At 39.2% G+C, this 12,002-nt stretch overlaps 1 protein-coding gene across 1 annotated transcript in view; it reads right to left on the reverse strand.

The window, feature by feature from the left end:
• Window positions 1–8,944: 8,944 nt before the first annotated feature.
• The window catches only part of LOC140932621 (ADP-ribosylhydrolase ARH3-like), an 8,601-nt gene continuing 5,543 nt past the window's right edge, over window positions 8,945–12,002 (reverse strand). The window contains exons 2-3 of the mRNA XM_073382136.1: window positions 11,365–11,546; window positions 8,945–9,987 (exon numbers count right to left, since the gene is read on the reverse strand). Of these exons, the coding sequence (XP_073238237.1) occupies window positions 9,582–9,987; window positions 11,365–11,546 (588 nt within the window). The 3' untranslated portion in view covers window positions 8,945–9,581. The remainder of the gene's footprint in view (window positions 9,988–11,364; window positions 11,547–12,002) is intronic.

Raw genomic sequence — 12,002 nt, forward strand, 5'->3', positions numbered from 1 at the left:
ATAATCCTTTGTTGAAGAAGTGACAGATAGCTTGGAATTAAAAGAAACACTTTTAGGCCATGCGACAGGTCATTCAAATGGATCTGTTGACATTAACAATTTAAACACGTAATCCACAAAAGTGCATATTTATGAGCTCCTGAATCACCAAGGAACTAGTTTTATCATATGATATATTCTCTTGCATTTTAAAAAACATAATGGAGTAGTCACAATAAAACCTGTTGAAAAACTTGATTACAACCTCGTTCGCAGGTTATTGCTCAGCGAGAGGGGAAGTGAAGAGAACTGGGGACGAGGTCTAGAAGTAGGGAGGGTCCGGAAATCCGTTCCCCCTCATAATGCCCCCAACAAACCTGAAAATGAAAATTTATCTTTTTTGTTTGTTTCTTTGTTTTGTTTTGTTTTTTGGTTTTTTGGTGGGAGCAGTGTGGCGAATAATAGGGAGCTTGAGTAAAAACGACGGCGACGGGTACTTGATTCTCCTGTAGAGTTGTGAAGAAGGTAATCAAACAAATCTCATCAGGGACCATGAAACATGATATTTTGGGGGGTGAGTTTTGCAGAAATGGCATTAAAACTCGAAAAAGTTGGCCCAACTGTTTCAAGTTTCAATCCATCTCCATCCTTGCCATCCTTTGCAACAGATGACGGGAAACAGTAACAATGCCTAAATATAGCCTTAATTAACAAAACTGGACCATTATCTTAAGAATTCAGTCGATGCGAAGACTTATTCAGGAGCTTTTCAAAATATAGCTACAAATTAATAGCGTGACATAACCCCTTTAAGTTGAAATAGTACAAAAGTTAATTACGTTAAAAAAAAACACACACACACACACACACACACACACACACACACAGAAACACCTGCGCATGAACTTGTTAAAAGCTTCATCTATAACAAATTTCTTAGAAGACTAAGGGCCTGTTTACATTGAGTGGGGGGGGGGGGGGGGGGGGTGCTGGGGCAGGTGAGGTAACCAGCTTAAGTGGAGTAGAAAAGTAACCTGCGTTTACATGCAATCTTACAACCCCACCATCCCAAAAAACCGACACGTTTTGGCGGTTAATCCTCTTCCACTCTCACCTGAAAATGAAGGATTATAAGCACAGGCAGGCCGGTTACCTCGCCAAAGCGGGTTGCCTCAAGTAACTGGGGCGCCCAAACTCCATGTAAACAGGCCCTAACAGTGCTACTTGTTTGAGACACAACACTGGTGCTCTGCAGTTTCGTTATGCTTTATGTAGACGGTTTTCCACAGTGTCCGTAGTAGTATGTATAATTTTTTAGTTTGTTAACCGGTTTCGCTACTTGTCAAAATCGCCTAGTTCGAGTTCGCTACCTGTTGACATATCAGGGTCGATGCTATATTAACAGAGTCCAAAAATTGTACCTTCGAAGGACCAGGCTTAATACAACGCAAAATATATAAAAAAATTTTTTTCTAGTTGGATTAAGGATTATTTTACAATGGTTTACACAAAGTAATTTGCGCCCGAATTTGAGGCGAACGAGTTGCGAACTAGGAGGTTATAAACAATAGCCTATTGCTCAAACCGGCGTAAAGTCAATTCTGGATTCATTTTTATGGGAAAAATGTCTAGCAGCGAATTGGTATTTTATGCTAAGAGACGGTCCATTATTTCTGCATTTTATAGGCTGTTCAAGGTGAACTAGTATAATTGAAAGAATAAAAGCAAATATGAAATACTTAACGGCCTGCTAAATTAAAAGCAAAGAAAACGAATAAACAAAATACGACGTTAAGAACTCTGAATTGATTTACCTGCGGTTGAATATAGTTCGATTTCATCGAAGAATCAACAAAGACGAAATGAGCAAAGCCAGTTTTTCAACAAACGGACACATATGGCCACTTACTTCATTCGAGTCACTTGGTCGTTTAATCCTTGTTGACCTCCCTCATCAGCTTATATCTACGTTTATGTGCAGGTGAAATCCATCAGGATAGTCGTCACTTTCAGTTGGCTATAACATACAACAAAATGAGTTTTATCAGCAGACAAATAACACTCTTTTAAGCTTCATTTGAAATGCGAGCTATAAAAATGCCCGAGGGCATCACGAGCTAAAATCAAACAACAAAATAGAAGCTCTCAAAACGTGAGGTCTTTTCGGTTCGCATATAAAAACAAAAGAAAACTTGAACTGGAGAACAAACTGAGCCGTTGGGATCAGATCGATGAATTAACACAAAGCGATCAGTGCTGAGAGTGACTCGGTTATCTAAGATAAAACGGTTTGTTCAAACTATACAAAGAATAAATCGGAAAAGGAAAAACACCCATCTTTTGTCGAGGTGTAATTGTGACGGATTACAATTTGATAGCTGTCAAATCCTTAGACAATGTTTGAAAACCTTAGGGCCTGTTACCCCTGGCTCGTTTTAACTACTTATTATTATTATTTTTTTTAAAGTAAGGGAACTTTATACATTTTACAACATGCCCTTGTAATACTGCTGAAATTCTACTGCGCAGCTTGCGACACAGTTCACCGTTTTAAAGTAGTGAAGTTACCTCTCGCGGTCTTTGCTCTCCTCGTTCAACTTATGGCTGTTAAATGAACCAAACCAACGAAAAGATTCGCCCGAACAAGAGATCTTTTATCAGCGCGTCGAATTGAACATACTACCTTGGCTTGTGGCCGGCATACAACTCCCTTGACACGAAGAACGAGTCAGGAAACTTAATGAATAGCGCGCTAGCACTCGCATCAACAGTTTAAAACTTAGTCATTGTTAACAGAGTCACGTGCATAAATTAGTTAAACTATAAGCTATTAACCCACTAGCAAACCTTTTTCAAAATAGCAGAGGTGCGAACAAAGAATAGATGTTCACCGGCTGTGTATTCTCATGAGGGTTATAAGATTAAAGAAACTAATTATTCATGTAAAGAATTAAATTATGCAACTCTTGTGTAAAGAACTTTTAGATAAGTATGGAAATACGTAAGTCTTTCGTGATGAATTGCTGATTCTCTCGTGTTAGATCTCGATTGCTGTGGAAATATGCAGATTTTTGACGGGGTCAGGCAAATTTACATCAAATATTAAATCTTAAGCTGAAAATGATCGTCCTGCGGGTTTGAGCAGTACTGTAGCAGCTATCTTAAGGTCTACTGTGATTGGCTCACAGAGTGTGAAGGGTTGCGAGAGTTTCAAACCAATAATATTGTTCATATGGTGTCACGTTCGTTCCGCTTCCTTCATAATTTTCGTGCGTGTGGAGAGAGCGCTAAGTTATCAAAGTAAACTGGTCACACGTTTTAAAATAAGTTAATTTAGTTTTCCTTAGACCAGCATTCTAGAGGGTTTTCATGGATTTTAAGGGTTGCAAGGGTTTCAAGTGTTGCGAGGGTTTCAAGCGTTGAGAGGGTTTCAACCGGTAGATCGTCACACTGCTTGAGAACTCTGAGAGACTCATGCCTGTCATTTCCCTTTTAATTATGTATAGTCTACATGATGGGTCAGTTATGGGTCTACTTCAGATCATTGCTAACATCAATTCCAAGCAGCTTTATAAACTGTGACCCTTTCGATTCTGTTGCCATCAATGTATTCATGCCGATACCCTAAAAGTAACTTAGGGAGCTCTCATTGAAGTCACGCTATTGTTCTGATACAATACAACAGACAGAGAACCACTCGAGTGTTGGCATTATTGGCCACATGTCTGAGTGGCAGTTTAACTGATTGTCAAACCGATGCATTAGTCAACAACTGTTACAATTCATGTTGAAGGTGAACAGTTTCTCAATTCTCAACATGCATGAGAATGTTGAGACATGGTTGCCAGAGGCATAGTTTTTGAAATTCCCAGACTGACAGTCAAATGTACACTTTCCCTAACCAAATGAATTCACAAGTTGTCCAGATATTTAAGGAGTCCAAATTCCAGTCAAAACTTCGTATACTGGACAAAGATGACTTAAAACAAAAGACTACTTTGTTTTCTGTTCAGGGGAAATCTTCATGGTTTTTGTTCTGTTGCTTTCTGTCATCTGTGCCCGCTAGACAATTTAAATAAATGCCCAAACTCCCATCCTCTCCACTCATTTATTACAAGAATTTATCGTGAATGTAAAGTGCAGAATGGATTGATCTTATAGGAAACCCTATCATCTGCTTGTCGTTTAATTTCTTGAAACAATATCCTGCCAGTGAAACACATTTAACTTCGGTGAACGTGCAGGAATATGTTACTTCCATCTTACTTCTTTGAAAGAGTTAAATTTTCCCTGACTTATACCACAGGTGGCACAACGTTCAAAACATAAGGATTTGTATGGGAGAAAAACAATTGTTTCTGTAGCCTACGAATGTAAAAGGATTAAATAAAAATCGGCTAACCTTAAAACTTATGTTTCTTCTTTCCTGTGTGGTTTCCGAACCGATTTATGGCCATTTAATGGGTGTTATTGGAACCGGTTTGCTCTAAATCTCTCTATAACAGATTCCCGTGTGACGAGATTATAAACTCTCTTCGCTCGGAAAGCCAGTGTTGAAACTCGCCCTCCCAAGCTACACAATTTACTCCAATCCTCTCCCCATTTCATCCCTGACATTTTATGGGCGTCTCCTCCCCCCCCCCCCCCCCCGCCTTGGTTCGCTAGGTTCTGCGATACACGTATTTCCAGTTATTTGTATATTTTTGATGCCAAATTTACTGCTTAAAAGGCACATGAATTCACACTAAACTTTAAATTCGAAATTAAAACTGATTTCAAGTGGCCCGCCATTTTTCAAGTCTTCCGTTATTCTCCTCCACTCCCTGGACGTTTCAGTTTGCTGGCCGCAGTCCAACATTTCCAACCAACCATCAGAGAGAGAAATTCGGCAGCCTCACGTCTTTATCACGGCTAAGGTGGACTCCCTAAAGAGAGGTAAGGACAATAGGAGCTGTTCTCCCGGGCCTGCGCGTGAACAGCTCTCTCTGCTTCATGAAGGGGTACCTGGGTGTGCGGCAGGGAGTAGCTGAGAGCAACAACAACGAGCTTTATTTGCATGACCATACAAACACATACAGTATTGCAAAAGCTATGTTTAGGAATCACAGTTACAACACAGGGCAATTACGTTACTTTGATAATAATTTGTCACGAACATCAAAACAAGCTAAAATATATTTTATGTACATTGATAAAGTAATTAGAAGAGTTCATCAGTTCATTGATCAAAACGTTTATAGGTAACTGGGTAATATTTGGAATCAGAGTCTTGACTTTATAGTAAAATTTGTTCCTAAATAAATCATAGAGTATGTAGGACATTGAAAAAGAAAGTGAACTTCGTCTTCTATTACATTGCATCCACAAAAAGGGCAATGCCTATTTTCCTTCGTAGTTTGATTGTATCTGCCTATTTCTATCATTAGTTTGTGATTGCTTATTCGTAGTTTTACTAAAGCCCTTCTCTCAGCTGTTCCTCTCGCATGTTAAGTCTGAGTAACCAGTGCCGTAGCCATACCAAACGGCCAACGGAGGCAGGCGGGAGTTGCTAGGGGGGTTCGGGGGCATGCCCCCCCCCCCCCCCCCCCCCGAGAAATTTTGAACTTTAGTCTCTCGGAAATGCGATTTGCAGCGTTTTCTGGGCCTTTCGGTAACTTTTTTTCGAGTTAATTTAAGTGGAATTTAAAAAGCAATAATCAGAAACAAGCTACATAATCTGGGTGACCGTTAACCTCACCAATGGTTTTGATCAGTATTTGTTCAAAAAAAATTTGGGTTAACGTACGTAGCCCCTTGAGATCGATGATATGGTAATTTTTTCATAGTATATTGACTGAATTGCTGAATTCTTTGTAATATCATGATGCGTTAAAAATATCCGATGATCGCTTATGTAAAATAAAAATGATCGGCGAAATTCGTCAAAATTTTACCGAGGCGAGTGCCTCGGTTGGCCTCATACTAGCTACGGCGCTGGTAACTAGAGGAGGTATGATCGGTTTTAAAAGATCTATAAAATTCATGTTTTTGAGAATGTTGAACGGTGTTTTGCTAATATGAGATATATTCCTGTTTCATTGAACTTACATAGCTTTTTACCATGGCTACATCTAATAAATCGGGGTTAAAGTCAGGAAGCTTAAAGTATTCTGACATATTCATTAAGTAAGAGTGGAAGCTATTTTTGCCATTACAATGTAAGTCGAATGACACTAAAAAAGTTTGTTTGACGAGAGATTCCTCACCTTTAGACTGTATATGCAAAATGTATTTGACAATTTTTTGATTGATTGTGATATTTAAAGGAAAACGACCAAGCTCTGCTCTGCAAGCTATATTAGAAGCTTTGTTGTTTAACTCCAAGTATCGTTTACAAAATTGAAGGTGTAGCTTCTCGATTTGTGAGCCGTCCCAGATCTTAAAATCTGGTTTGACATACACACCCCAAATTTCACTGTTATATGTTAGAATAGGGGAGATCATAGTATCAAATATTTTACAGGCGAGAGCTGCTTTTAGTTTGCTAAGATTCGTGTATCGTCTCAAGCTGAAGAGGGCATGAAGAGCTTTCTCCTTGAGATGTTCACGTGACACTGAAAAATTTTCCGATGAGAACGTTCGAGTTCCTGAGTAAGTGTACTCTTGTACAACTATTTGACTATCTATAAGAAAGTGAAAATCGGCATTTTTTCTCGCACGTTTCTGAAAAACCATAACTTTTGTTTTCTTGGGATTGATTTTCATCATTCATAAAGTACAGAACAAAATGAAGATAGTTTATCGAGACAATTTTGTAGTCCTGTTTTGGATCGTGATAAAATGATTAAATCGTCTGCATATAATAGAGAATTTAGTTTTGCACCATTGTGGCAAAACAAAAGGATCAGATAATGTGTTTTCAAATGCAAAAGGTAGGTCCTTAATATAAAGATTAAAAAGCAGTGGACTTAAGATACAGCCTTGCCGCACACCTCTGCATAACGGAATGATCGCGTTTGTTTTTGGGCAATTATAATTGCGCAGGAAGAGTTGTGATATAAGCTTTTAATTAAGTCATAAAAAGAACCACCAACATCAATTTGCAGCAGCTTATTCAAGAGCCCGTCATGCCAGACCGAGTCAAAAGCTTTTTTGAAATCTACAAAAAAAGCATAGATCTTTTCGTTGTGATTATGAACGTACTAATCTAGCAAGGTTCGGAGAGTGAAGACGTGGTCTGCTGTGCGGTTATTTGGTAAAAAGCCAATTTGAGATTTGTGGAGTATATTCAAAGAAACGATATACTCGAGAAGTCGTTGGTTTAAGATAGAACAAAATAGTTTTCCCAGGCAGCTGGAGACACAGACACCCCGGTAGTTTGCCGGATCGCTTCGTCCGGCCGATTTATAAGTGGGAGTAATAAGACCACCACACCTAGCCTGCGTAGCTTAGCGGTTTTGGTTAGGCGCGCCAAGTAATAAAGGCGGGCGAGGGCAGAGAAACCGCGAGGACATTGGGGCGGGAGCAACTTGCGCCCGGCTCGACAAAACCGCCATGCTACGCAGGCGAACCACACCAAGTCTGTGGCATCGTCCCTTGGTTAAGAATTGAATTAAATAATTTTTCATATACGGGCGTCAGTGTATCAACACCAGCTTTTATCATTTCATTCCTAATTTTATTGGAAAATGGTGATTTATTTAACTCTTTAACTTTTCCGCAGCTTTACGTATTTCTCTTTCAGTTATCATAAAATCTAAAGGACGAGAGTGTTGACCATAGCATTCATTTTGTCGTAGCTCATTGCAAATGTTTTGCTGCGTTGGGTTAAGAGGTTCATTTGAATGAAGATTGTGGAAATATTGTAGCCAATTTTCTTTCGAGATTGATGGAACATCCTCTCTTTTTCTAGTGTCGTCCATCGATTTGAGGCATTGTCAGAGAGTTTTCGCGTCTGAATTGTCTGCAGTTTTTTCTAGCTCAGAAATCTTGGCATTGTAATAATCATTCTTTTTAGAATTAAGTAATTTCTTGTACTGGGCCAGAGTATCATGGTATTGCTCACGTATGATAGTATTCAAAGGGTCTTGATGTTTCTTGTTTGCTAGTTTTCGTAATTCATGCCTTTTCAAACGACATTCTTTATCGAACCATTTTTTGTTTGATAATGATTTGATACGCTTACGCGTTTTACCTGCTCGTATCTTTAAACAACACTTAGCCGTTGTGATTAAAATGTTTTCAACCTTTTCGAGGGATAGCTCAGTATTTTCATTGAATGTGTCGCCAGCAATATTATCGCGTATTAGTGTTTGTATACGAGGAGACCTCAGAGCATCCTTGAATTTTTGAGCGGAGTCGTTTTCCCACGGAAACTATTTCGGTAAACGCGTTAAAGTATCTCCTTCAAGTATGTGTGATTGTAACTCGTCCTTTTGTTAATATTCAGCCAAGTAGTAATAGGGCTATGGTCTGACAAATGCAGTGGATCAGAGCAGGAGTCTATGGGTTCCTGCCCCGGCTGTTCTGTCCGTGTCAAGAGGGCATGGATGGGGAAAAATGACAACTGGTAAATAGCCTAAAATTTAACTGAAAACTTACATTTGCCTTGGGTTTTACTGACCGCACAAATGACCTGATAGTCCCTTATTTTCTAAAAAACCCCAAAAAATTATTCGATCATCCCCGTCACATGCCTATCGGGCACTCGCAAACGCTTAACTAAAGTAGCCAAGTTCTCTTAAAAACAAAGTCAAGAAACTCTGAAACACGAAGATATCACGAAGATATCTCCGTAAAGAAAGACTCGGCTGCTCTCAACAGCAGATGCATTCATCTGACTAGAAAGAGCAATAATTATTCATTCAAAATATTTTCCGTTTCTGATTAGCTCAATTTCCCAGACTATTCATTCATAACCAGCTAGCGTTCACCAAATCTGGGAGAAGTTTGCGATATCCGATATTTATGAGGCAGCGCGAATTCAGTTCTTAACTGACGTTTTCGTAGCCGTCGCCGTAGTTGTTGCTTAAGCTCTCTATAATGACATCAAGGGTGCAGGGTAACAAAAGAAATAGACAAGGTAACCGAGAAGCCCTGGAGAAAAAGTTGCGTTCATACAGCTGTATTGGTAGTGACAGAGAAAATGGCGGAAAATTTAACACGTTTTACAAAAAAGAAATAGCCGAACTACTGCCTAAAAAACATAGCAAGAACAGTCAGCAGAGGCAACTGTTTCGTTTCTTGATACTTTTAATTCCTTACTCCTTAAACCAAAAGGGCTAAAAACCGCTCCATTTGGTGCAGCACACTGACGTATATAGCTTATTTGCTTCTGAAATAGCTTATGTTTGTGACTACCCCCGGTCATAACTCAAGGATCAGGCGATGTGACTTCCGTGGCCAATCGGCAGCAAAACGAGGTTTTCCTCCGAAGGTACGCATATTGCGCATTCACCATCAATGGTACTAATCTAATCAAGCAATCCTTGCTGATTGAAGTGGATAGCTGGATCTAGCTAAATAAACTGGTACAACTAGTACTAGTACGGCTATTCTTTATCAGGGCCAGTGCTATACTGAAGGGTAGCATAGCACAGCGTTGAAAAAGCATTCCTTCCTAATCACATTTCCTTAGTATCTGTTTCATTTCTTTCTTGTTGTAGTTCGTAGATTCTGTCTGCGTACACAATACCTTCATCTACAGCCTCGCATTTATCCTGCCACAATGAAGGAATCGTCTCCAATCCCCAGTATGCCCCACTGATCGCTCCTGTCATGCTGGCGATTGTGTCTGTATCGCCCCCTAAGGATATAGCATAGTTTATGGACTCCTCGAATGATACTTTGCCTTTGTGAAGGAATGCAAATATTGCAGCGGGAACGGCTTCCTGTGCTTTTATTCCATTACCGAACGTATCTACCACAGTCTCTGGTTCCAGTGCTTCGCCTTTACTGAGCAATTCTTCCATTTCTTTGATTTTCTTGACATATGAGAAAGTGGTTGTTGAAGAACTGACTTTTCCGTCACTGGCAAAAGAAATAATGATTTGAATCATTGAAAGTCGACAGGCTTAACAAAAAATAACAATTATTTCAAATTAGATTCAACCCAGCAGCAACAATCGTTGTACCTTAAGGGGGGATAAAATTCTGGATTGGTATCACACTTTCCTGGGCGCTAAAAAAATAACTTTTTAAGAGGTACCAATCACTGGTACCTCTTAGAGATTGAATAGACTTGGAGGGTGTTTTCAAAATTGTTGAAGGGGAACTCCAGCCAATCATTTTTAAAGGAGCTATGTCACAAATGTTGATGTTTTAGGACACTTTTGTACTGATGTCATTACTGGAGTGCCTTTTCCTATAGACAAAATGCTCCTGTAGTCTGGAGCTACAAAGGTGATATCAGACAAATTTCATCAGGGGGCCACTAACCATAATAATTGATTTGGCGATCATTGCAGGCATACGATGGTAGACTTCAAGCAGTCTGGCTCTTTTTCTTCAGATTTAGGGGAAGGGGACTACATGCGCGAGCGAGCATCGAGCGGCGCTAGAAGCGAGGGAGGCAGCCCGAGAAGAAAATACTCGTGCCTTCAGTCACACGCGTGGTCATTTTCGTGTCTCGCGCGTTTCGCTCGACGGGCTAAGAAAAAAGAGAGACTGCTTGTAGTCTCTACGATTGAAACTAAAAAAGGTTGGCTCAGCTTTTTCCAAGTTTCAATCCACTTCCATCCATTAAAACAGATGACAGTAAACAGTTTCAGTGCTTAACTATGGTCTTAAATAACAACACTGGACCATTATGTTTGGAATTCAATTGATACGAAAAACGTTTTAGCTTTCTAAAAAATTAGTGTGACATACAATCCTTTAAAGTGGAAGTGCCCCCAGTAGTAGTTGAGAGCTGAATGGTGTTTCCTCTTGGTTTTAGTGGGGTACTGTACATGTAATACTAGCTTTGGGCTAAGCTGTGGAATGAGATACCCTGTCACATCCGACATTTCCCCAAGAATAAATTTAAAAAAACTCTTCGCCAATTACTTTTTGGTATTTTGAATTCAGACGATGACTATATTGATACGCCCACCTTAATTACAAATTAAGGTAAAATTAGCCAAAAATGTTGAAAAATAAATTCTTGATTATTAGTTGCTACTTTTAGAATTTGTTTGTTTAATTCTTCCTTTTTTATTGTGTTATCTAGTCCTCATCCATATTACGATTTTTATTTCATTAATTTGTAAACTGTAAACTTTCCTTAATTAGCATCAGTCCTAATTTCATACTTTGTACGCATTGTCCCGCCCAAAAAAGCTTTGCTAGCTGCGGGCAATGCTTCTGTAATATTATCTGTTTATTAATAACGTTTGTTGTTGTTGTTGTTTGGAAGCAGATCCTTACCTTTCTTCAGTAGTTGACTGTTCTAGTTTTTCTGCCACTTCAGTGAGCTGATCAATAAAGCTGCTGGGTTCAAGATTTGGAGGTTCAATACACAGTGCTGTATGCACTGCCATTGCTTGCATTATAGCACCATTTATACCATTAATGTGAGCATGTGTAATAAGGGCATTTTTCCTGGCAATCTGTAGTTGCAAAGAAGAAAAATTAGTATTTAAGCTTGATCAATACAATAAATGTTACTTTACATTGTACTTACTATCCGCCTTCTCTTTGGCTAAAAGGGTACAGTTAATTTTGGAAATAAGCACAACCTTCAGATTAGTTACTTATCTGCTAGTAGACTGATACCAACTAATCTGTAGGTAGGATGCAAGTTGTGTGATTTCCAAGAGCAAGTTCAAACTTTGTTCCGTGCAACAGTGTGTAATTTGTCGTCAGCTCAAAACAATGTATGATTGAGCAATCTTTAAATTTGGTTTTTGTGATATCCAGGACAATCAATGTTCTGGTAAGTATTATCAGTCTAGGACAAAAACAGAGGCTGAGGTTGATTCTTCCAGAAATAAATTACCTCATCCAATGCCTAAGGTAGTATTACAAGTAAGTTATTGACACATACATGTACTAGTGATAGCGTG

Source organism: Porites lutea, chromosome 4 (assembly GCF_958299795.1).
Source record: "Porites lutea chromosome 4, jaPorLute2.1, whole genome shotgun sequence".
Lineage (NCBI taxonomy): Eukaryota > Metazoa > Cnidaria > Anthozoa > Scleractinia > Poritidae > Porites > Porites lutea.